Source organism: Mustela nivalis (assembly GCF_964662115.1).
Source record: "Mustela nivalis genome assembly, chromosome: 2".
Lineage (NCBI taxonomy): Eukaryota > Metazoa > Chordata > Mammalia > Carnivora > Mustelidae > Mustela > Mustela nivalis.
The window spans coordinates 6,891,303-6,916,174 of record NC_139021.1 but is presented as its reverse complement, the minus strand read 5'-3'; the positions used below and the strand labels follow the sequence as shown (position 1 = coordinate 6,916,174).

At 50.9% G+C, this 24,872-nt stretch overlaps 2 protein-coding genes and 1 long non-coding RNA gene across 6 annotated transcripts in view; 2 read left to right on the top strand and 1 right to left on the bottom strand.

The window, feature by feature from the left end:
• Positions 1–229: 229 nt before the first annotated feature.
• Positions 230–9,308, bottom strand: LOC309859494 (uncharacterized protein). The gene is made up of 3 exons (XM_082720230.1): positions 8,559–9,308; positions 7,691–7,873; positions 230–539 (listed from the first exon to the last, which is right to left on the bottom strand). The coding sequence occupies exons 1-3, from the start codon at positions 8,603–8,605 to the stop codon at positions 446–448; spliced, it is 324 nt and encodes a 107-aa protein (XP_082576356.1). The 5' UTR covers positions 8,606–9,308; the 3' UTR covers positions 230–445.
• LOC309859495 lies at positions 3,382–9,364 on the top strand. The gene is made up of 6 exons (XR_014308731.1): positions 3,382–4,039; positions 4,440–4,622; positions 6,265–6,360; positions 7,509–7,572; positions 8,030–8,075; positions 9,302–9,364. It is a non-coding gene; the product is annotated as an uncharacterized lncRNA (long non-coding RNA).
• A 703-nt stretch (positions 9,365–10,067) lies between these two features.
• KHDRBS3 (KH RNA binding domain containing, signal transduction associated 3) overlaps positions 10,068–24,872 on the top strand; it is a 185,602-nt gene continuing 170,797 nt past the window's right edge. Inside the window, exon 1 of one of the 4 annotated variants that reach the window (XR_014309145.1) lies at positions 10,068–10,585. Coding sequence is in view for 2 of the 4 variants with exons in the window: in XM_082721608.1 (XP_082577734.1) it covers positions 10,498–10,585 (88 nt within the window). In the remaining 2 variants the exon portion in view is untranslated. Of the gene's footprint in view, positions 10,586–10,686; positions 10,706–11,465; positions 11,629–24,872 lie in introns of those variants that run through there. The other 3 variants (XM_082721608.1, XM_082721610.1, XM_082721609.1) reach the window with 3 other exon arrangements.

Below are 24,872 nucleotides of genomic sequence, written 5' to 3'. Positions count from 1 at the left end.
AAAGGCAAAGAAGCAAATGCAAAAGAAGACCAAATTAATCTCTTAATCAGAGGCTCGTTTGTTAAAAGGGCTCTTAGACTAATTTGAGGGGCCTGTTTTAAGAGCCAACTTGACGTCTTGCTGCAACTATGCAGTGACTTAACTGCTCTGCACACAGCCTCAGATCCTCAGCCATTTTTTTTTTAAGAATTTATTTATTTATTTGTCAGAGAGAGAGAGAGAGGGAGAACACAAGCAGGCAGAACAGCAGGCAGAGGCAGAGAAAGAAGCAGGCTCCCTGCTGAGCAAGGAGCCCGATGCGGGACTGGATCCCAAGACACTGGGATCCTGATCTGAGCCGAAGGCAGCAGCTTAACCAGCTGAGCCACCCAGGTGTCCCAATCCTCAGCCAATTTTAAAGATCTGCTTGGAAGCAATTCTCTAGCATCGCACATCTCCTTGGACCTCACTTGAAGTCCACTGTCCTCACACCACTAACAGCTGACGGCTCCTTCAGTAAAGCTTTGGAGTGTTCTCTTCCACTCTGTATTCCGGGAAATCTAGAAAATAAATCATCAGCCAAAGAGGTCATTTCTGTAGATTGTTTTCTCTACCCACTTTACGGAGTCTGTGTGATTTGACAAGAAGCCAAAGTTTCTATCATTCACTTTCTGTAACAATTATCGCTTACCAAGCCCCCAATTTATGTGCCGGGTAATTTATAAACACAATATTAGGTAATCAACCTCAATATTTTGTGAGGTAGATACTTAGATTAAGGAAACTGAGGCTTAGAGAAGTTAAATGGTCTTGATTTTTCAGAAGTGAAAAGCCCCTTTAACGCTAAAAAAAAAAAAAAAGAAAAGTCCCTTGTTAAAGGAGTTGACAGGTTGAGCTCCAAAGTCTGGGCTCTTCCCACTATGCCTCTGAGGTATGAGCCCAAAGCAAAACACTCAGAGCAAAAGCGCGGAGCCTTCTGATCCACACAAGCAAGATGCATCCCTTGAACGTGACTTAATTAAACAAACAAACCCTGACGTACACGCGGCTCCAAATTTGTTAATGTTTAAGTCACTGAGCCTGTCTGGGAAATTCAGTCTGTCAAGAGATCTCTTCCAAACTTCCTCCTGCCTTACAGATTTTCAAAGACAAAAGAGGGGAGGAAACAACTTGCATTCACTGAGAAAGTGTTGTGTTGCCTGGAGGAATGTTTGACGCTGGCGTTAGGAGCCCCATTTCGCAGATGAGACAATGAAGGCTCAGAGAAAGGCAGCGCATCTTGGCCAAGTCACACATTCAAGCTGGGCAGGGAAGAGGTAGGACTTCACTTCCGGTCGGCTAAACCTTCGTTCATGGTCTTGAAGTTTTGGGAGAGTTTTGTTTTGTCCAGAAGACAAAAAGGATCAAAGCCTTTTCAGGCTATAGAATGCCAAACAGTGCATCTTGGGGACTTGTGTCAGTGAACAGATCTCTCGACTTTGCTGACTTCATCATTTTCTGTCTTTTATTCCTGGACAGACAGACAGAGTTTTGCTTTGCATTCAGCCGTGGAGGGAGAACAGTATCTCAGACCAGTACCGAACTCTGAGGAAATCAATGAGCCAAAATTTGTTTACGGAGCTGAGATTTTTCAATTTAAGCAACGTTTATAAAGCACGTATTATGTGCCTGGCCCTGTTTTAAGCACATTCAAATGTTAGCTAACTTCATTCTCATAATAATCGGATGAGGTCGGTGCCCCTGTCATCCCCTTCCTCAGAGGGAGTGAGAAAACACAGAGACATCAAGGAGCTCAAGGTCACACAGCTAGAGAGAAGCTGGCTGTGTAGACCATGATCTTCAGTGCTATACAAGCAGCCCTCTGTTTGAGCGAGGTATTTTTTTTTTTGGCAGAAACAAGGGACAGAGGCTCTGTGCTACCCTTCCTTTTCCTGAGGATGGGGACCCACCCCTCATGAGCCCTGTCACATCCTTCATTCACGCTCAGGTGCTCAGAACATTTGCTTCTACAGTATCTGCTCAAACAGGGTAAAGGAAGAGACATTCCTCCCTCTCCTATTATTTTATTCCTTTAAGGATTCTTGGTGAAGGTTGGCAGTATCAGTAATGATAACTGCGGTGTCACCTTTGACAGGGGCCACCAAATGTCCGTTGGTTCCTATTTCTTCCGGGGGAACTCCACTTCTGTGGGGGTATCCACAGGTCCAGGTAGAACTCTGTATTTACCAGCTCTGTCCTGGGCAAGTAAGGTTGGCTGTGTGTGTTACGGTTCTGGCTATAGATACTTAAGCAAGAACCACTACGTGGGCCTTCTCATAAAACTTAACAGCAGAGCAGACTCAACAGGTAAAGATCATTTTCCTGGCAGCCCTCCCCCTCCCCACATTTTCCACCCTGGAATGTGGTCGGATGCCCAGGGAGGGGTGGAGACATCCCACTGTGACACCCTAACGTGGGTGAGGCAGAAAGACTGAAGGAGCTTGGCACACTGCTGACCTCTCGCTGCACATTTTGTAGCCGGTTTTGGACTCCACGTGGGGTGAGACCGGGACATGTCTTATTTGGCTGAGCGCTGACAGCTGGGGTTTCTATTTTGTGACCTCGAACCTCTTCTTCTGATCTGTACTGCCGAATACCACAGCCACTAGTCACATGTGGCTAATGAGCGCTTGATTTGGGGCTAGTTATTTGTGAAGAACTGGAGCTAATGGTATTAAGTTTTAAATGAATTTGAATTTTAAAATGGGAGCAGTGTAAGATATTCTTCCATTAAATGCATCTTTATAGGAGCTCAGTGGGTTAAGCTTCTGCCTTCAGCTCAGGTCATGATCCCAGGGTCATGGGATTGAGTCCTATGTCAGGCTTCTCTCTCCGTCAAATAAATCTTTTTTTTTTTTTTTTTTTTTTTTTTTTATTTGACAGACAGAGATCACAAGCAGGCAGAGAGGCAGGCAGAGACAGAGAGAGGAGGAAGCAGGGTCTCTGCGGAGCAGACAGCCTGATGCGGGGCTCGATCCCAGGACCCTGGGATCGTGACCTGAGCCGAAGGTAGAGGCTTTAACCCACTGAGCCACCCAGGCGCCCCGCGTCAAATCAATCTTAAAGAAAATGTATCTTTATGGTATTGATAGGACAGCACTTTTTTGTAACCATTTTCACCTGGATTGAGAAGGGCTATAGGTGCAGAGTACACACCGGATTTCACCAAAAATTTAACAGGAAAAAAGATCATAAAATATCTCAATATTATAAAAGTATTGATTACATGCTGAAAAATTATTCTGAATATAGGGGGTTAAAGAAACTATGTCATTAAAATGAGCTTTACCTGTCCCTTTTCACCTTTTTTTTTTTTAAGATTTTATTTATTTATTTGGGATCAAGAGAGAGATAACAAAAGAGAGTATGAGGGAGAGGGAGAAACAGACTCCCCACGGAGCAGGGAGCTTGATTCGAGGCGGGATCCCCAGACCCCGGGACCATGACCGGAGTGGAAGGCAGACCTTTAACCCACTGAATCACTGAGGCATCCTTCTTCCACCTTGTTAATGTGGCTGCTAGAAATCTTAAAATTGCACTTGTGGCTCCCATTATATTTCTGGGTATTTTACATATACGCTCTCCATTTGGGGCTTGCTGGGTGTCAGACTCTGTGTGGAGCACTTTACATCCATTTACTCATGGAGATCTTAAAGGAACTGCTTGTGGGAATGATCTTGTCTTCCTTCCGCAAGTGGGCAGGCTGAGGCCAGAAGAGGCTGCTTCACACAAAGCTCTCTTTTGGTTGTGGGTAGACCGGTGGCTGGGTTTGGATCCTCAGTTGGTGGCTGCAGCCATTCTGTGCTCAAGGGTAACCTACTGCATAGAACTGTGCCCGGATTACCGTGGTTGGTGCAGTCCAGCTGCCGTAGCTTTGCAAGGCTGCTACCAGCGAGTGTGGCTCGGAAACCCGGAGAGAATTCATTCTGCAGCTACGATTCACCAGAGGAAGTTGGAACTTCGCACACATACCCCACGTACCAGCTGCCATTCCAGGCTGGATCAAGTGAATCAAGATTGCGTGAGTGTATCGGGTATCCTATCCCCCCCGCCCTCACCCATAACAGCAAGCAAAGGATTTCGAGGTGTGTATCCTACCATTATATATCCATACAGGGTAGTGATGAACGCTGTGCATGGGGAAGCTAGTGCCAGGTGATACAGAACCCAAAGCATGGAGTCCATAGGGACACCTGGGAAGCCCATGGTTACTGACAACAGTCCACTCCTGTTCTGAAATGTTTTCTCATGCAATTCAGTGGGTGTGAGTACAGAACCTTGACTTCATGTCCCTTCTTCCTCCACAGCCATTTTTGTTAAGATTAGCTCCTCATTTTTTAACAACAGAAAAGCGCAAGCAACCACTGGCATTTTTTTTTTTTTTTTTTTTTTAATGTGACCTGGATGTGTTTGCTTTGCAGGAGACTCTCCAAATGTCATCACTCCCTTGAGAGCTGATTGGACACGAACCTGACACTTCCCGAAATGCTTTGTATGAGCATTGTGCCGAACTCAGACATGCGCAGGTTTGTTGTAAAGTGTCTGGATAATGTGGCTGGAATTGTTTTGTGGACAGCTCTATGCACGTCGACAAGCAAGAGTGGGTTAGGAGATGGACGTGGATCTTTTTACTACTGTGGCAATAATAAGTTATATTTCAGCAACAACTTTCAAATCACAGCACCTTACAAAGCACCAGAGGTTGTGATAATTTGATGTGTTGCTGAAATATAGCAAGTGTGCTGGCAGTCCAACATCACATACCCCCTTTTAGTCCAGGAAGCGGGAGACAGAAGGCTGCGGCTGCACAGAGGGAAATAATAAAACACACTTCTACGATGGTTATACCTGGGAGCTCCGAGCACGTTTCGGGGTTTTCTCTGCAAATCTTTATTGTTCTCATCAGATCTCAATAAAAGAGGATGAGAACAACAACTGGTAGCGACTCCTTTACAACCTCAGAGACAGAGACAGAGAAAGAGTGGGGTTTTGGAAAGATTGCTGAGCCAGACAGAGACGGGGTCAGTCAAGGGGTGACCTGCTCATCCGTACACACCTGACTGGTCGTGACACACCGACCCTGGACACGGCAATTCTTGTTATTTTCCGTTACCTCGCGCACTTATCCTTGAAACAGATAGAGGCTCAGCATAGAGAAACATCCCTCCCGTGACCTTCCTTGGCCTCGTGCTCACCTCCTACTCTGTGTTCATCTTTTCTCTTCCTTCTGCTCCTGAGTTCTTCTCCCTCCCTCCTATTTCCCCTTCCTTCTCCTCTTTTTCTTTACCTTCCATGTTTCAGTCTTCCACCGAAGAAGATGCTTCACTCTCCTCTCTCCTGGGAAGGAGTTAAATCCTACCTGTGATTCCCTTTTGGCGGCTTCCAAGCCCCAATCCAAGCGGAGATCAACCTGACTCAGCAGGAACTTGTGAGGGTGTGTCCTTCCACGTTTGGCCACGGGGGGGCGTGTGCGCAATACTGTGGTTCTCCTCGGAGGCTCTGAGAACCGGCCAGGGCTCCCTCCCTGTGGACCGAGGAGTCTGCTGGAGGGCCCGGGGTTTCAGTCTACCAAACAGCGAGGGGAGGGACTGGACTTTCGGGGAACACGAATGTAGAGACAAACAGGCGTCTTCAGTATGTGAGTGCCTGAGCTGAAAGGTCCCACTCCACCTGTCGTTAGACGCGGGTGGAGTGTGTGTGTGTTTGCGCACGTGCGCATGTGTGTGTGTGAGCGCGCGTGCATGTGTGTGTGCGCGCGATTGTGTGCATGTGTGTGTGTGCACGCGCGCACACGTGCATGTGTGTGTGTGCGCATGTGTGTATGCGCGCCTGCGTGTGCATGTGTGTTCGTGCGTGCGCGCTTGTGTTCATGTGTGTGTGCGTGTGTGTGTGCACGCGCGTGTGCGTTTGTGCATGCGCGCGTGTGTGCATGTGTGTGTGCAGATCTCCACTTCCTGCCTTCAATCACTTAAATGTTCGGGGCAACAGTTTCCTCACCTCTAAAAGCGAGTAACTCGTGAGCGAGCTGCCCACTGCGGCCCCTTCCCGCCGTGTCTCTGCACACTGAGCGCGGGAGGCTGGGGAGGTTGATTGAGCAAACAGGGCCGAGCCCCTGACAGATCAACGGGTCCTCAGTGAGGCCCTTCGGGGCTGATGGCTGGGCGTTGAGCTTTGGAAGGCTCCGGACTTTGAGGAGTTCCTCCGTGTCCTCCCCCTCACGTGTTATGCCTTTTTAATCTGCTCAAGGTTTGAACATGCATTTCCTGTCGCTGTCTGGAGCCGGGGATCAGAGCGCCCGTGCCTGGTGCCTTTCTTCCTGACACGTAAATGAGTGATTTCTAGGTAAGGCTGTGCCATCTTTTGGTGCTTGTCTTACATGACAAACTCGTTTGTCTCAGGTAGCTGGGAAGTGCTGCTGTCAGAGGCCGCGTTTCAGAAGAGTGGACTTGAATGGGTGTCAAGGGCTTGCGGCAAACTGACCGCCCAGCCAGGTGCTCGGGCTGTGCAGGCAGAGGGGTCCGCAGATACCCGGACGCCAGTGCCATGTGGCCCAGGTGCACAGGAGCGGGGACCATGCTTGTGGGGAGGAGGGAGGAGGGAAAATCAAAAGCCTTCAGCACGGTCACTTAGTGCCCATGATGAACCTTAGGAATCTGCTTTGCCACCATCCTGGAAGACACAGATTGCTCTCTCAGTGCCCAGAGACACTGAGTATCTGACTCAAGATCACACAGTTAGAGAGCAGGAGAGCCAGGGGTCAACCCGAGGCCGCGAGCTCCTGGTCCAGTTCTCAACTTCACCCCCCACGGCACTGCAGGGTCTTGGGAGATCTGGGATAGTGCTCACCCTTCCTGAACCGAAGGAATAGGACGCTTAGGGTGTGAACAGCAATCTGGTAGCAAACATGACAACTCGCTCCGAAACACGCCGCCTGCTTTTGTGTATTGTCTGAGGCACGCGGTTGCCGTGGCGATGTCTGAGAGGCTGGCCAGTACTTGTGCACTCCAACACATGGGGGCCGTAGGTGGGGGCTCGGGGGGGATTCTGACAGACAGCCGTGGTGCCAGTTGGCTCAAGTAGCGGGGCTGCTCCCGAGATGGCATGGGAATGGCGACACTTGATAAGGCTGGCTGTAGAAGAGCCCCTCTGTCTCCAGGGCTGGGAGGTGAACCCCTGAGACACCAGCGATGGGAGAAAAGCTTCTTACTGGAGCCCAGGGCGTCCTCTCCAGGCCAGATGCAAAATATGCAGATGGGACAAGTGGCCCCTGTGGCCCTGCCTGAAGCGGCTCTGTGGAAGTCCGTTTGGTTCACGGCTGGTCCCTTGTACCCAAAGCAGACCCTGCCCTTGGCATGTGCTCAGGAAATACTGGCGGGTGCCTGCAGAGATCTCTGGTCTGAAGGTCAGAAGACCTGAGTTTGAGTACCAGCGGCAATGGCTTGCGAAGTAATCGGAACTGTTCCTAACACCAGATTTTCTCATCATCTCAGGGATCTGACGACGAGTGCCCTGTGGAGTGGCCATTTCACGAAGACCCACAGAGTCTGTGGAGAGGTGCGTGGGGGCCCCACAGCCAGCAGTCGACCAGCTTGGTGGGTGGGGACAATTTCCTGAGCATCTCACAGAGACATTCGTCTCCTTCCTCCCTGGAGGACCCCATGTGGGTACTCACGGTGCTAGGCACCTGCCCTCTTGGAAGGTTCGGAGAGAAGGAGGGTCCAGAGTGGAAGATTCAGTGCCTTTGCTGTCAGCTTCCTGGTGTACAGCCCTCCTCCCCAGCTGCCAGGGGGACGTGTCTGCCCGCCTTGCTGGTGGAGGAGGGCTGGAGCCGCTCACAGCTGTCAGGAACTGACACCTGGGAGGGAAGAACAGGGAAGGGGGGAGGAGGCCTTAGGGTCTATGAGTCTAGGATCCCTGACTGATAGCCATGGGACTTAAGCAAAAGTATGGAATTGCTCTGAACCTCAGTTTCCTTATTTATAAGTGGTGATAAATAGTATCTTCCTTACAGGTCGTTGGGAAAACTGGAAATAGTGAATGAAAGAGCCTGGCCCTTAGTAAGTGCTTAATGAAAACAGCAATTACTCAAAGTGTGGGCAGTTACCTGGGCAGAGAGCCTGAATGGAAAGGAGGCTGTAAGACCAAGTGATGAGGGGGCTGCTGAGCGTCCAGCATCTGGTCCCCATTCTCCTCCCCTGGGGCTCACCGACATCCCAGAACACCCCTTCTCCCTTCCACCCTTTAAGTGTGGCCATCAGGGACACACACCCTAGCATGTAGGTCCTGTGATGCAGGAACAGAAGCCGGAGGTACGTGCATTCCTTTCCAATGCTCTAAGAGAAAACATAGCCCCACGAATCCTTCCCAGTGCCCCCGAGGGCTGCTCGCTTAACCTTGGTTTTGGAGATGTGGTCCACATTTGTATCTGTATCTGTATCTGGATTCTCATCTCTCCTTTCCACTGGTAGGTCACAGGAGCAGGAGAGTCAAAATGGCAAATTCAGGCTCTGGGGGTCGCAGAGGCTACACAATTAACCTACCCTTTGACTGCTTCTTGAGAGTTCAGAACAAAGAGAGACGTGAACATTCCTTCTGGGAACTCTGAAAGGACGCTTCTGCTGGGAGCCACTGCAGTCTAGGGGTGGAAAAGGGGATGGGGTGTTTGTGCATGAGTGGGTGCTTGGGAGCTGAGACTCAGAGCAGCTTAGCGATCCTTGATTTCCACTCTCAGCATCTCTGGCTGTGGAGGCCTTCATGAGCCTGGGAGGAAGATCTGCCCCAGGCAGCTGGCCACAGGATCCGCATTCCACTGGTCTCTTCCTTCAACAAACATTTCTGGTGCCCCCACACCTGTCCCAAAGGCACCAGATGCTGCAAAACAAAATTCTAGCTCTGCCCCTGAGATGCTCAGGGTCTTCTGGAAACAGAATTACAGCTGTGAGCCAGGGCTGGCCAGCGCAGGTCCAGGTCGAGGGAGGGGAGGAGGGGATGGTGCCTGGACTGCTTTGCAGAGGAAGTCTTGGAAAGCTGTCCAGGGAAGGTGACATCGAGGCCAGGACTTGGGGATGGGGTTTGGCAGGGGAAACCTAGGACAGACTCAGGAGTCTTTGGCTTGCTCAGGGACATTTTACTCCACATGCTGAGGAAACCTGAAAACGTCCTGAGGGAGGGCTTGTTGGGGAAGGGGACAGAAGGGGACCTAGGACATCAGCATCCACGTGTGTCCAGGGGACTCTCCCCATGAGGGGACAGGCTCCTGCAAGGCTCCCTCTTCCTCCTCCAGTCACAGCTCTTTCTGGGAGAAGAGACACTCGCCGGTGGCAAGTCGGGATGACGAAGGCGCCCTGAAGGGCGCGCGCTTTTATGTAACCGACATCGGTACCTGGGGTCCCTCGTTAGGCACGGAGAGCCCAGGCGTCAACAAAGGACGGCGCGCCCGCCTTATTTCCTTGCAAAGAGGGGACAGCAAAGCGAAATAAGTTCGGGAAGTCCTGAGAGCCTTATAAAGAGCGGGCGGCTCGCCCGGTTGCCGCTCCCCAGAGCACGCCAGGGCGATCCCGGACTCCCCGCCCTGACCGCTCTCCCGGCCCGGACTCCCCGCCCTGACCGCTCTCCCGGCCCGGACTCCCCGCCCGGACCGCTCTCCCGGCCCGGACTCCCCGCCCGGACCGCTCTCCCGGCCAGGCCTCTGTCTCCCCTCCCGGGAACGCTCGCCCGGTGACCTTGGGCGAGCCGCCCGACCTCTCCGGGCCTCAGTTTCCCGGCCTCTGCGTCTGCCACCGCCGTGACCCTACAGCAGGACTCCCCCCGCGCCCCGGAGCTGGAGCAGAGCGCCCCGCGGGCCGGAGGCGCCGGGACGCCCTTCCCCGAGGACGGCGGCGCGGCTGGGGGCGGTCCCCCGAGGCGGCGGGCGGGGCGGGGTGGGGCGGGGCGGGCGGCGGGGGCGGGGCGGGGGGGCGCGGGAGCGGCGAGGGGGGGGCGCGGGAGCGGCGCGCAGGCGCAGGCGCGGCGGGCGGGGCGGCGGGCCGGGCGCTCCGCGCGGAGGCTCGGAGAGCGCGGGGCGGCGCGCGGCGTGCGGGTCGCGGCTGAGCTGGGCGCCGGCGCCGGCTGGCGGGGCTCGCCCGGGACTGCCTCAGGCTCGCCGAGCTCGCCGCCGGCCCGGCCCGAGGGTCCTCCTGAGCGCGCCGGCCCGCGCCCGCTCCTGCTCGACCCGCCGCGGAGCTGCGGGGGCCGCGTCCCGGAACAGCGGCCGCCAGCCCGGGGCAGTCGGCGGCCACCCCCGGGGACCGGAGCCGCGCGGCCGACACTCGCCCCGTGCCGCCTCCGCCGGGCCGACCTCCGGGCTTGGCTCCGCCGCGCCCCGGCCGCGGCGCCTGGCCCGGGTTGCGCGCCGCTGGGGCGCGGGCGGGGTCGGGGGTTGCGGGGCCGCCGCTGCTCGCCTGCCGCGCGTCGGCGTCCCGGGCCCGGCGGCCAGCGAGCATGGAGGAGAAGTACCTGCCGGAGCTGATGGCGGAGAAGGACTCCCTGGACCCCTCCTTCACGCACGCTCTGCGGCTGGTGAACCAAGGTGAGGGCGCACGCTGGCCGGCCGTTAACGGGCGCCCTCGGCCGTTGGGGCCGGGGGAGTGGTGGCCGGGGGCGCGGAGACTGGGGAGGGTCCGGAGCGGGTAGAAATGCCGGGCTCTGGGTAGGCGAACCTGTGGGGTTGGCTAGAAACAGACCTGGGGAGGCGGGAGGGGACCCAGGTAGTAATCTGGGGGCATTTGGGTGGGGACCTGGGAGAACGTGGGATACCTGGGGGGGAAGGGAGATGTGCCTTTGGGAGGCTTGGCGGGGGCAGAAGGTTGGGGCGTCCGGCTGAGACTTGAAGATCTTTGGGGACTCGAAGATACCCGAGGGAAACTTATGCGTAGGGGACGTTGAACATCTGGGGGCTGTGGCGGGGTGGGGGTTAAATGATCTTATCGGAGGGTAGTTTGTGAGGGACTCGGGGATCCTCGTGTGTTTGGTGTGTCCCGGGAGCTGAAGAAAGAGCTGGAGCAGCATGGAAGGCTGCGAGGGGATGAAATGCACACGAGGTGAAGGGAACAGGTGCTTGGATTGCTAGTGAAGTTTGAGGACCTTAGGGGAGGTTTGGGGTCAGACCCTGCGCATTTCAGAGGAGAGGGACCTGGCGGTCTTAGTGGCAGAGCCCAGTTCCTCTCCTACCCGTCTTTTTCTCCCATGCCGAGGCTGTAGCCACCCTGGCAGCGTGGTCCGCCTTCCTGGGAGGGGGTGGGGGCAGCTCCAGCCAAGGATTGCAAGCTGGCCTTGGAGGGGTTGGTAGGGGAGAAGAGGCCCACGCAATTGCGCCCTTCTTGGCTTGCCTGTCTTCTCTTTGGGAAGCTCTGGGTGGGTCACCCTCGCTGGGGGCTGGCTAGGGGTGGGGAAGAGTGGGCAAGGAGTCTTTTGCTGCCTCTGCCTTTCAGCACTGCTCAGCCAGTTCAGGGTGTGAACAGCCCTGGGAAGTACAGGGCACCGGGATACAGGGACATATGGAGACGTGCCTACCTAGGACAGTATTTCCTGGCTTGTTCTTCCTCCAGCTTCTTGAGTAATCTGGGATGGAAGGTAAATCAAGCCTGCCTTCCCAGGCACAGTCCTCAGTTCCTTCTGTATCTGTTAATCCATGTTTTGGATAAAGATGGGTTTGGGGGCCACTGGTGTTCTTTTTTCTCTGGGTGATGGCAGAAATAGTATCTGGTCAGATCTGTTACCCTTCGCATGAATCACTCCGTGAAGTGGCAGTTTGTGGTCCCCAAGTTAAATCGGGTCTGCTGATCTTAATGCTGTCCCTGGTTCTTTTATTGTTGGAAGTGAAGGATGAGGCAGACATATTCTATTTGTATATAGATGTCTATATTTTAAAACAGCAATCTCCAGCATTTGCCTATTTCAACCAGTTCTTCGGAGTAGGGTGTGTTGTGGACTGATGGTGGTAGGGGTGAGACTCAGTGTCTCCAAGAATTTAAGCATGCATGCCGTTTGAATTGTTGAATAGAAATTGGTTTTCAGAGCTTTCCCATTTTATTATATTTGCAGACTTATTTTTATTTTTTTAATAAGGTGGGCTTGTGAAAAAGTAATGGGCTTAGATTCTTAAATTAGAGAGAAAGAATTTTCAGCTTTATTCCCATGCTCTTCTGAACGGTTCTGCACTTAGGTTTCTACTCCTTGCTCTTTATGATTTACATATATCTTTTGTTGCCTGCTGGGACGTCATTTCTATGAAAGAAATTTCTTTGTATGTTGTGTGAGATCAATGGCTTTAGAAATATTCTAGATTGTGAAATCCAGTGCATTTTTTTTTTTTAAATAAAGAAGTTGACAAAGTTATGTTACACTCAGTTAAGGAAACAGCTTAACAAAAGTGTAATGAGTTATTTTGAAAGTTAGAATTTTTTTTCTCTGTGCCATGTTGTTATAGTACTGTGTTGCTAATGCATTCAAAATTATTTCGGTATCTGTTTCTACTAGTGTTGATGGTCTCTAGTTACTTGAAACAGATATTGGACAATGTTGCCATTTAGTATTTTTTTCGATGCTGAATCTTATTACCTTACTTTTTCCATAAAAAGTGTAATTTGGGTAAGAAGTACATTTTTTCACATTGAACAGTTATGTGAAAGAAGGAAAAGGTGATACTGAGATGCTCTTGTTACTGTTTAGATTACTTCAGACAAGCATGTTTTCCCTTTAAATCATAAGCTGATATCCAGAAAGCAAAGCCCTATCATTTAAAATATTAATCATGCTTAATTATGTAAGTCATAGTGCATTTCTAAATAGTATCTTAAATCTGAATCTGAATGGTTATTAGAAAACTTTGATTTTGAATCTGATAAGCATCTTGTTATTGGCTACAGAAAAGTATTTTTATTCTCATTTAACAATATTTTTTACTCTTTGCCTTGAAAAGAAACTATTTTTTTCAGAGTTTATTCTGAATCTCTAGACTGGTGTTAGTGTTCTGACAGTAACTTGTGCAATGACGATGGTCAGCAGTGAACGCGATACCTCATGTTTGCATGGAGTGTGTTCAAGTTTCCAAGTCTCTTCAGGGTACATGATGTCTAGTTCCTGTCTCACGCTTGCACCGTGGTGAGGTTGACACTGGTATCTCCATTTTTCTGGGGAGGCACCTGAGGAACCCAGTTATGCAAGCTTGTGGGCAACGGAGACATAATTTGAACTCAGGTCTTCTGTCTCTTAAAGCCATTGTTCTGCTACTTAGGTCTTCCTGCAAAGACAGAATAAACTACTTCACACATACTTATTTAAAACCCTGCAGAAATCAATATCATTAATATGCTTGCTTCTGGTTGACTTATCTTGATTTTCTAAAAAAGTTTCATTGTGTACTTATCTAGTGGTCTTTTTAAAAAAACAGACATTGCTAGCAGATTTATCCTACAGGATTTTAATGCTCCGGCCAAGAGGCACTTTTGCATTAAAGCCCTCCTGTGACCAGTTTATTACTTTTGTAATCAACACATTATGATAATGAAACAGTTTATAAATGAGATGTTGCCATTTTTTTTTTAATCAGTAGTTGTAAACATTGATCAATCTCCTAGCTGAATTATTTTTTTTTCTACTAATCTTTAAGTAAGAACTTGAGCTGAGATGACATCAGGATGTGTGCTCCCAAGCTAATATAGTCTAGCTCTTATACATTTTCCAGGCTTGTGTTTCATGATGGGCATTAGTTGCTGACTTTCTTTTTATTTTCTCAGGCTAAGTGCTTCCCTTCCCCCACCCCCCTAAATACTCAGTACTTTTATTTTTCTACCAAATGTAATGGTTAATGTTTACTCGATGTTAAAACTGAATCAAAGAAGATAGGTTTTGGTATCACCCCCCTTCCCCCACTTCCATGCCTGTAGAGAATTGACATTGCTGGTTCTTGCCAAGGAGGTTAATTGGAGATGAAAGTAGCGTCCCATGTTTTGTATTGTATTTGCTAGGAGGGGATGTGCTGACTCTTTCAAAAAAAACGTCTTTAGTAATGTCTTATGCATTATAATTTAATCCAGCTCTCTGGTACTCCTTTGGATGGTTTTCAATCCAAGCCAAGTAACCATTAAATAAGATTACATAACCCCGTATTTTTAATTATCTGATATAATATATGGATTGGTGGCTGATTCACTGCCAAGTTATATTTAGTGCTTGGTTACAGGGGAAGTGCAGCAGAGGATTCAAGATTAAGCTGGTCGTTTGTGTCCAGATTGATAAAGTTGTTGGTATTTCAAAATAATTTTTCATCTTACATCAGTTTCTCTAGAATCAGTACTCTTCGCGTTATTCAGGATGTGTGTGGGGGCAAAAGTGTGTAAGGGGAGGATCTTTACTAGCCTGATGTGCCATGTCTCTTTGTTCAACAAAACCTGATGGCTAATGTTTCCTTTTTGGTGACCCCTTTTGGAAAATGTTTGTGATTTGCTTGACTGTTGTCAGATGTGTGGAGTAAAAAGATGAAGGAGAATGGAAATTGCAGAATTATATTTAGATGTAGTGTGTGATTCTCTGTTTCATCCAAAAGAGGCTGTGGTTTATTTAGTTTTCAATTGTTTTTCTTAGGGTTTTCAGAGTTTTTAATCATTTTTTTGTTAGAAAATGGAGGGGATGCTGTTTCTGAGTTTTGTGGCGCGTGCTATGAAGTGATCCAGGGGTTGGCGTGTGACAGTGTTTCGGTATCTGAGCATTAGTGGCGTGTTGCTGGACAAGCTGCCAGGCCAGGGCCTGGGCCGAGCGTGGAGGGGGCGAGCGAGGAGCAAGGGAGACTCTGCTCCTGAGACAGGAGTGTGCCCACGTGTGTGAATCCGAGAGTGAGTGTCCAGCGTGGAGGTGTCCTCTTCTTTCTTAAGGAAAGTCTTCAACTGTCCTTCAGCTGTCCTTTTGAAGTGCCGAGTGACTAGATGGTTTAACTCAGTCAGCCTAGGGATGTATTTGAGGTTTTTCTCTGTGCTGGGTCATGTCTGTAATGTGAATACTGTAACCGCTCAGAAGTGTAGAGGTTACTATCCCAGTTTTTCAGTTGTAGAAATTGAGACTCCAACAACTAAAGTGAGTTACCCAGGACATTGCAAAATGTCCCAGTGAAGGAACAAGCTTTGTTCTTTCCTGAACCACACTGGCCCACAGAGGGAGAGGGTCCCTTCGTGGCTGGGCTGCGATCGGAAGCCAGGTTACATGCCGTCCCTTTTTATAGCTCCCCTTGGAATTTGTGCTCTAAGGGATCTCCTGGGATCATATCCTTCCCCCCGAATGGATTTAGGTGGCCCGTTTCTTCCCAGAGCAGCTGGTGCTTACATCTCTGGTGTGGTCGACCTTGCGCCATGTTATTAGGACGTGTCTTCCGTGGGAGAGCGTCAGCTTCTGGCTGGCTGGCCGGGGCTTCCATGGCTTGGTCTTGAGCACCTCATGGAGCTCTGAGATCTCTCCACTCCTGCCTTCTTTCAGTGTTGTGTTGCAGTTTTCACAGAGGCGGAAGACTCGGAGTGTTGTCATGGGAGGGCATCTGACCTGGGCACAGACCCAGTGAAAGAGGCTCTCAGCGGGATGCAGCGTGGGACCAGCAGCAGGAGGCCCCGTGCCCTTTGCATGTGGTGGGACTGTGGGGCTCTTCTCCAGGAGACATGAGGAGATGTTAGCGGGTCTGTTCGCCATCAGACGTTTATTTACTTTTCTTCTTCTTAAGGAATTTATTAAGCCAATATGCTCTAATACAATTAGCTCTCCTTCCCTAAATTCCTAATGACAGACAAAGCCTGGAAATGTGCAGCCCTCGTTATATGGCTGAAGCCTTCTTGCCCGAAGGAGTTAATCCTCAAACTCAGAGGTCAGAGGTCAGACAGACACCCCAAACCAGGGGAGCAACCGGGATTGCAGACTGAATGCCCACAGCGGATCGGATAGTACAAGACCCTTTTGCTTGTTGTCATCATTCCCACTGAGTGAAGATAGACTGGTTTATATTTTTTACCAAAAAATAGAAGTGTTCCTTAGCATTGGGGATAATGATTATGATAAAAGCTGCCAAATTGAGGGCCTCTTTGTGCCAGGTGCTTCCTATGCATTATCTCTAATCCTCACAAAAATCTTGCAAGGTAGGTGGTTTCCGTCCCCTGCCTGCCTCTTTTGTTTTTTTCCAAATGACTCATCTGAGTCTCAAAAATGTAAAGCAGCTTGCCGAGTCAAGGTGCACAACTTTCAAAAACCAGGCTGAAATTTTGAGTCTGCGGTGTTCTGATAGGATGCTTGAAGAAAAATAGATGCACGGATGGAAGTGGATGTTGTTTTTTACAAACAAGTTTGATTATAGTAGAAGCCAGTTAGGAATTTCCACTGCTGATGATGAGTTTTTAAAAGAGGTCTCCCTAAAATGTGTTTTACAAAAAGACAAGTTCACTTTTTCCCTACATTCTCCAGGAGCACTTCTCAGTCTTCAGTAGGCATTTAAGGTAAGGATTCTTAATTATGAGTATTTCAGTGGTCAGGGAGAAAATAGGAAAACTGTCACTGTGGAAAGTCACTAAGACAATGGCTCTTTGTCTTGATGGAACCTCTCAGAGGCACAAAGCTTTTTATATTTTAATATTTATCACAGAAACATTTGGTTGAAAGGATGGTATCAGGGATTTTTAGTCAGTTTATTGTATGTTTAGAAATTCTCCATTCTCTAAAAATAGGCTCAAAAAATGGAGGGAAAAGAGTGCCAAGAACATAAAAGAACATATTCTCACAGACAATGGTTTTCCCTCTCTGATGCCAGTGGGCTGGTGGGGAGGATGTTTGACTATCTTTGCCTCATAATTGCTAATAGTAATAGTCACCATTTATCAAGAACTTTTCCTGGGTTAGATGCTCTATGTGTGTTATTGTGCTTAATTGTTCTCACAATGTTAAAGGAGTAAATCGTTTGACCTTATTTTACACGTGAGAAAAGTAAGGGCATGAAGGACAAATTATTTGCCTAAGGTCAGACAGCTAAGTGGTAAACCAGGATTCAAGTCCTTATCTGCCGCCTCCCAGACAACAGACAGCTCACCTGTGAGCACCAGCAGAGCCGGAAGCTTCCCCTCCGGCTGGAGTTTCACCTTGGACTTCCAGGGGAAGTTCTCTGCCCTGCAGCTCGGCAGAGTCATTGTTCAGTATCAGCCTGGTGGTGTGTGAGGAGGGCTGACTGCGTGCTGTGCAGAGGGGCACACGGTGGCCTGACCAAAGGGGGCAGGAGCTTTGTGACAGTGGCAGAGTGGAAGGTGTGGCGGGCGGCATTTACATGGGAACTAGGATTACTTAATAAGGGAAGAGCTGCTCCAGAGGTGGCCCTGGGATTATGGGAGGCGAAGACTTTGTAGTCAGAGCCTATGCACATTACTTATATCTGGGAGCCTTGGTTTCCCATCTTTAACACCGGAGCCCGTACACTCCTTTGTTGGGCTGTTGCTTCAGGCATGATGCGAGTCCGTGTCTAACACATGCCAGGTGCTTGGTAAACGTTACCTGCTCTATTTACACGAGGGCCTGAGACCGATGTGTGTCCTTTCCAGACGCAAAACCTGTAATAACTTAATCCTGTAGTTTCAGTTTTCAGGGTGATGTTTTGTGTTGGGATGAGTTTAGTTTTCCAGCGCAGGAAATACTGAAGGACAGACTCATTCTTGGGAAGCCTCCTTAGTGGTGGCTGGACTGTTAGCGGTGCTGGTTGACTGTCCCTGTGCAGCTCAAGGTGCGGGAGCCCCTGGAGTTTCAGGTCGCCCCCGAGCGCCCATAAACAGCTTTGTGACCGCCCCTCTTAAAACATAGGTGGACACTCAGCAGCTCCTCTCCACAAGCACGAGATCTCTTGCTCTGAACTGGTAAGCTGTACATTTCCATCATTTTCAGCATTTCCATAATTTTTCACCAATCAGCCCCTGCTGCTATTTCAAGGACTTGAAAAGGTGCTCCTGGCGTATCGCTGATGTTCTTCGTCGGTGTGGTAAAGAGCACGAGGATGTGAGAGCGCCCTTTCTGACAGCCGTCTTCTGGGGGCGTCACTGTCGTGTGAGCTCCGCGGGGGAAGAGAGCGGAGCGAGCGGAGCAGGGGAGGTTTGCCCGCGGCCTCCCTTGGTCGCCGCTGGTGCTCTGCTCCCGCGCCACTAGATGGCGCAGCGCACAGCTGGTTGCCCTCCCGGCGCCCTGGAGCTTCTCGGAGCCCGCGCGGGCTTGTCCGCAGCCTGTGTTGCTTTGGATTTTCCTGCATCAGTCCTTCACGTTTCTGATTGCAAGAGAGACCCAGGAGCTCCCCTCAGTAGTGGCAGAGAAGCATGACTTCCGTCCTGAAGGCACCCTCTCGAGGGCTTCAGGTGTCCCAGGCGCTGCCCGCCCGCGAGGCTGGTCGGTTCTCGCCCTGCAGATGGGTCCGTGCAGGTTACGGGGTAGCTGGCCTGTGCGGGGTCACGGTGGGGGGCTTGCCGTCCCTAGAGGAAAAACGTTCCCAAAGTGTTTGAGCTGAAACTGTATCCAGGGTAAGTGGGGCACCTGGGCTCGTCCGGTGGATGGCTGCTGGCCACAAATTCATTCATTTTGTGCGGAAAATTACAGTCCTGTTGTTTGCATTGGAGCATAGGAGTCAAAGTCTTTGATTTGTGCGAGGAAGCAAACACTTGTCACAAAAGCTTTGTCAGCTGCCGTAGGAATTCCTGCTTCCTCCTGGGGTCAGGGGCTTGATCAATACCAGGTCCAAAACCTGGGAGAAATTTTGGACAAAACCACGATTACATTTTTAGTAATTTTAGCAGAGCTGAATACTGGATAGAGTCCATAAGCCTTCCAAAATGTTTGCTGAGGTTTCTTTCATTTTATTCAACTAGTGTTTGTGAAGTACCCGCGGCGCTCACTGTAGCCGTGTGTTCCGGGCCAGTCATTTCCCTGCGCCCGCGTCTCCTCATCTGTGCAGGCAGGGGTGCCTGCCTAGTGCCTCACTAGGGCAGAATGACGACGATGTGGTGCTTGCTTTGTTTAAGATTTTAACGTACAGCACATATTTGTCCTAATATGAGTTCACTACACACCTTCCTCTTGTATCTTTTATATCTGAATTTCCTACCTCAGCTCCTGGTTATCTACCAGTGAGTACGTTATCTGCTGGTGTTTTGTTTTTTAGATTTTATTTACTTATTTGTCAGAGAGAGTGAGCACAAGCAAGCAAAGTGGCAGGCAGAGGCAGAGAGAGAAACAGGCTCTCCACTGAGCAAGGAGCCCGAAGCGGGACTCGATCCCAGGACTGTGGGATCATGACCTGAGCTGAAGGCAGTGGCTTAACCCACTGAGCCCCCCAGGCGCCCCAAGCTGGCAGTTTTTTTCGTGCTGTCTTTCTCCTCCCACCTTGCGCCTCCTCCGCTTCTTGCTGTGGGTTTGGCTGTGCCGGCAGACATGAACGGAGCAGAGTTCTTAGAGAAATCCCTCTTACGTTTTGTTTGCCCCACAAGGGCAGACCACGGCGAACTAGAAATACGGGATGAGGTGCGGACGGTTTGGTAGGTCGGAGAGGTGAGGGGTGGTTTTCAGTCACCCAGCGTGGAGTTCCCATCTCAGCTCTGCCCCTTCGTGCAGTGACCTTGGGTACATGCACCCTGCTCAGCTCAGTTTTCCGTGACTGTAAAATGGTCATTTAAAGAAGAAAACCGGGAAGCCAGTTGGAGTGTTCGAGCAGTTTACACGGGCTGCGGGGGGAGCTGTGCAGTCGTGGGGGATGTGTAGTGGCGCGGGGTCATGGGCGGCCGCCGCCTTCGTCCTCGTCGTCGTGATCATCAGCATCTTCATTTCACAGTTTGTATCCGGAATCTGGGATCCAGAGAGCAGACAGGGAGCTGCACGAGCCGAGGGAATGATTGTGAGTGAGTGAGCGCCGCGGCGGGAGCAGGTGGGGGCGTTCGGGGGCTCCGAGCCTGCGGAGCGGACCCAGGGCCAGGAGGGGTGCTGCTCGGGGAGGACTCGGCTGGACGCAGCTCCCCACAGGCGAGAGGAGGTCTTGGGCAGGGACACGGACCTTTCCCGACTCCCCCAGATAATTGCTGTGTCCCGTCCCGTCACGCCCTCCTCTGTGATCCTCCACATCCCTGTGTGCCGCAGGTCTGTGCTGCTCTGTCCTCGTCCCTTCCCCGTCCCGATGGGAAGACCTTTAGGGCTTATTCCTGGCATTAAAAGCTTTCGTTTGGGAACGACTTTAAGTGCTGAGACTCCCTATGCCCATTTATTTGAGTTCACCGGTCATTCACATTTTCCCACGCTGGCCTGCCGGCCTCTCCGCGTATCTGCGTATGTTCCTGACACTGGGGAGGTGAAGTGCCTGTGTCACCTCCCCGGGCCCCGACAAACACAAGTACCCTGGTGTGTGTTTTCTGAGAATAAGGACCTTCTCTTATGGAACTGCAGCCTAGAGCGCAGGGTCAGATTTAGGGAGTTAGTGGCCGCTTCCTACGACTGTCTCGGCTCCTGTGCACGTGCCTGTCTTGCCCTCCGCTCCCACTTCTCTTCAGCGGGTGCAGGTGCGGGTGCGGGTGCGGGTGAGGATCCCGCCGAGCCTTTGGCTGTCAGGGGTCTTCAGCGGCTTCATCTGGAAGACTTCCTGTCTTCCTTCACCGTTGGTGGGGTGCACGTTTGATGGTGTTTGGGTAGACTGGCCCTGGGTTCGGGTTGTCTGTTTCCTTAATGCTGGGTTCACGTGTGTGCGCTTTGAGCCGGCTCGCCGCGGAGGTGTGGCGTGTCCTCCGTGCTCAGATGGGGAGGCGCACAGTGTCACTGTCACGCCCTGTTCCCCGTGAGGTTCCGTTTGCTACATGGTTCAGGTGCTGCTGTTGTCTCCCCTGCAAAGATGCCGTTTTCCTTGCGGAGGGCATTTGTGCTTCAGCGGAGAGCTGCTTTGAGACTATGTCAGTACCCTGTTCCTCATGATAAACTCTTCGTCACAGACTTCAGCATCCGCTGGTGTTTCTCGGCCGAGTTCTTACTGTGCCGGCCGTGAGGTGGTGGTCTTCGTGTTCACTCACTGCATCTGCAGGGGCTGCTCGATGCTGTGCTGGGGGGACATGTTCAAGGTTTCTCTCCCTCCTCCCTCCCTCCAGGTGTCATCGATCCGTGTAAGTTCTTGACTCAACTGGTTTTAATCCTTGACTGTCACAGTATAAACTGACAAGTTGCCCCAGATTTGTCCATTGGGGAGCCCCGTGTTCTAGCTCCTGGTCCTACTGACAGGAGCGCCCTGTGCGTCTTCTGAGTATTTTTTTTCTTTTTTTTTTTTAACTTCCTAATAGCATTTTGTTCCAGGCACATCTTGTCGTTGCTGTGGCTCTAAAATCAGCCATTTCTCCCAAGTTACCCAGTTTCTCATGTGGGATGGTCGTTCACCATGTGGGTTGGGGCTGTTGGGGTGTCATTGCTTCTGGGCCCTTTGACTGGACGGCAGGAGGTGGGTGTGTGTCTGTGGGGGGTGGCCACCAGCTGCGCAGGAAGCTGTGTGGAGACCGGCAGATTCCTGTAAGAGGTCAGGAGGGGATCGTCTGTAGGCTGTGCATTCCGCTCAGCTCACTGCCGCAGCAGAAAACCAGCTGGAGATGGTATAGAACCGGTTGTGTCCTGACGGCACTTCGGAGAAACAGGCCGTGTGCCGTAGTGTGCCTGCCCTTCCCTGCGCTCAGCTACGGGAGAGCAGGGACCAGGCCTTGCCTCTCTTTTCCAATGTCATCCACACACATGGTTGTGCCCTTGGGATGAGGGGATTAATCAGTCATTCATTGTTTCTGTTGCAGACCACTCATTCATCTTAGATGGATATTTTGGATGTCTGTTTCTTATGACATGTTGACTTGTTGGGGATTTAATTTGCAAGATGTGAGTCTTAAAAACATAGTATGGGGTTGCCTGGGTAGCTCAGTGGGTTAGAGCCTCTGTCTTCAGCTCAGGTCATGATTCCAGGGTCCTGGGATCGAGCCCCTCATTGGGCTCTCTGTCTGCTCAGTGGGGAGCCTGCTTCCCCCTCTCACCTGCCTCTCTGCCTACTTGTGATCTCTGCCAAAAAAATAAATAAAATATTCAAAAAATAGTATGCACAATATGCAAAGTAATAAAAGTAATTTCATAGAACTCCTGGGAGTGTTTTATCTCGCCATGATAAATTGCTTACCTTTTTCTTCCTGAAGACATCTCTCAAGACAGAGCCGGGAGGTGTGGGCGTTACGCATGCCTCTGCTCTGGTCTAGCATAGCTCCTGGTCTGGGTAGTCCTCAGCTGAAAGACATAGTTCCAGCACCAACTGACTGGGTGAGAAATCTCAAAATCATGCTTCTTTTATTGCCTCAGAATAGGTTTTTTTCTTCACAATTTTCATTATGTAATTTATTCAAAAAAAGACCTTCATTATAGCAGTAACAGATGGGTTTTATCAGGGAGTGAACCCATTCTCAGAGACAGGTATGGAGAGACTGGAGGGTGTTCTTCAGAAAGGATCGTGCTCCTCAGTGGGGCTAAGTGTGGGGACACAGCGCTGGGTCGTACTTTATTTGGGCTGAAGGAATTTTCAGCTCAGTAGGGAAGCAGCCAAGTTAAAAGATACACACAGAGCGGGGTGGTAAGCGCCACAGGAAAGACCAGCGCCGGGTCCTCTGGCACGGCCTGGGAGTGGTAAGTTATCCCGACCCACGTGTGACTCCTGGGGCAGCTGCAGAGGGTGACACACCTGTGACACCGGTCAGTTAACGCCTCAGCATTGATCACAGGACGCCCGGTCAGGCAGGTAGTGTGCTCAAGGGGGCTCCTCCTCTCCTCCCTCATGTGTCCCCTGCAGTGGGACCCTTCCTCCTCTTTGCCGTCCTTGGCTTTATCACACTCCAGATGGTAATGACTTGTTAGGAGTTATTTCTCCCACAACAGTCCAAGGTCGTTCAGACAGGAAACGTGACTTACTCTCTTTGATTCCTGCCCGGTGCCCAGCACAGTGCCTGGGAGATAGGGGGTCTCAGTAATGTTTGTAGGATGAGGGGCCAATTGGTCTCACATTCTTGTTCTGTGCGTTAGGGGCAAGGAATTCATTATCTCAGGGTGCTTTGTTGAAGAAACATGGAGAGTGTTTTCATCTCATTTGAGGTGAGCACATACCTTCACCTCTCCAAACGCAGTTCCTTGGTTTGTTCAAGTAGGTACGGTACTGCCTACCCGTCACCCCCGCCCCGACTTCTTGCGAGGATTTAGTGATGCACATCAACACTGTATAGAAGAGAGACTCTGAGCTGCTTGGGTCTCTAGTGCTCAGAATGGTGCCTAACACAGTAGGCACTTGGTGTGTGTTGAATGGATAATACACGTGGAAGCACCTTCTATTTCTTTGTCCAGAGCACAAAGTAAAAGCAGGGATGTGCTAAGAAGTGAGGTAGCGGGACCGGCAGGGACTCGAATGTGCAGGGCCTGTAAACAGATGGCTAAGGAGCGTGGATGCGTTCAACCAGCTGCATGTTTTGGATCATATGGGACGTTGAACAATACAGGTGGGACAGTGTGTGAGCTCAGAGTTCCGCGTGGTATTCCCAGATGTCTGATTGTGCTGAGAACACATTGTGTGTAGCTGAAACCCTGGTGGAGGAGGTTCCCTGGGGAGAGGGTGCAGACCGCAAAGGGGAAAGGACAAAGAGACCCTTGTGGCCGCATCCACACTGGGGTTGTGGGCAAAGGTGAAGAAACCCTCTGTTGTTTCCTTCTCTTACTTCATGAAGGGCGTGTGAGTCCAGCCATGTAAATTACACTTGAAACTTTGTATTTTAAAAGCTTTTTTTGTGTGCATGTGTGATGCATTTCTCCTCACATAGGAATCTTGAAGTTTGTCGCTGCCAGTGATGCTTAAGCAAAGCGGGATCTCTGCAGGTTTCTCCAGCCCCGAGCCGGTTCCAGCCTCAAGTGGCTGGTGGAGCAGTCAGGTTGTCCGGGTGTGTGTCCGCAGAGCTTCCTGGCTCGGCGTCCGCTCACGTTCGTGAGCACACGTCTTCCGGACTGACTGTTGAGCTGGTTCACACTTTCCCGGTAGAGCCTGAATTTGAGCAAAATGCTTTGTGGCTTTTAATTTTCACCAGCAGAGGCCTGTTGAGATCACTGCTTTCTTCGTGAACGCTTGGGTTCTTGTTGCTACGGTCAGCAGTAAGGGTGGGTTTGCCATCCATCCCGAAGCTGAAACCTGCTGCCCAACCTGCAGCCGAAGAGCAGGGCTTCAGAGGCTCCCCGGGACACCACTGTGGGGCAGCATAATGCCCTTGCCGGCAGAGAACGGGGGCCGCAGGACTTGGACGCAGCAGCCGAGGCGGCTTGATGGGTCCCACCTCCCTTCCTCGAGGGCTTCGGGAAGGAGACACTCATCATCAGCCTCGTGCTGCCTCCCCTAGTGTTGCTGTTTGGCCTCCGGCGTGGGTGGTAGAAACCTCATCCCAATGGTAGAGCCTGCGGCTTTCTTCCTGGGACAGCCGGTGCAAAAATGGGCCCCAAATGGCGAGTTCCAGGAGAAAAGTCTGGAAAGGTTCCCTCATCCGATATTTTTTATTTTCTTGTCTGCTTGCCCTGGAATTGTCACCTTCTAGTGCTTGGACCCACTGTGGTGGTCCAGATGAGTCCATGGAACCACAGTTCTTTCTCATGGGTGGTGATGTCTTGGTTTTGGGGGGACAGCAAGGATCCTTGGTATCCTCCACAGATGCGAGTGTGTCAGTGACTCTCTGTATTTTAGCTCCTTTGGCCGCAGACCATACTAGGAATTAATGAAACACTAGGTCCTAATTTACAGCCTCAAG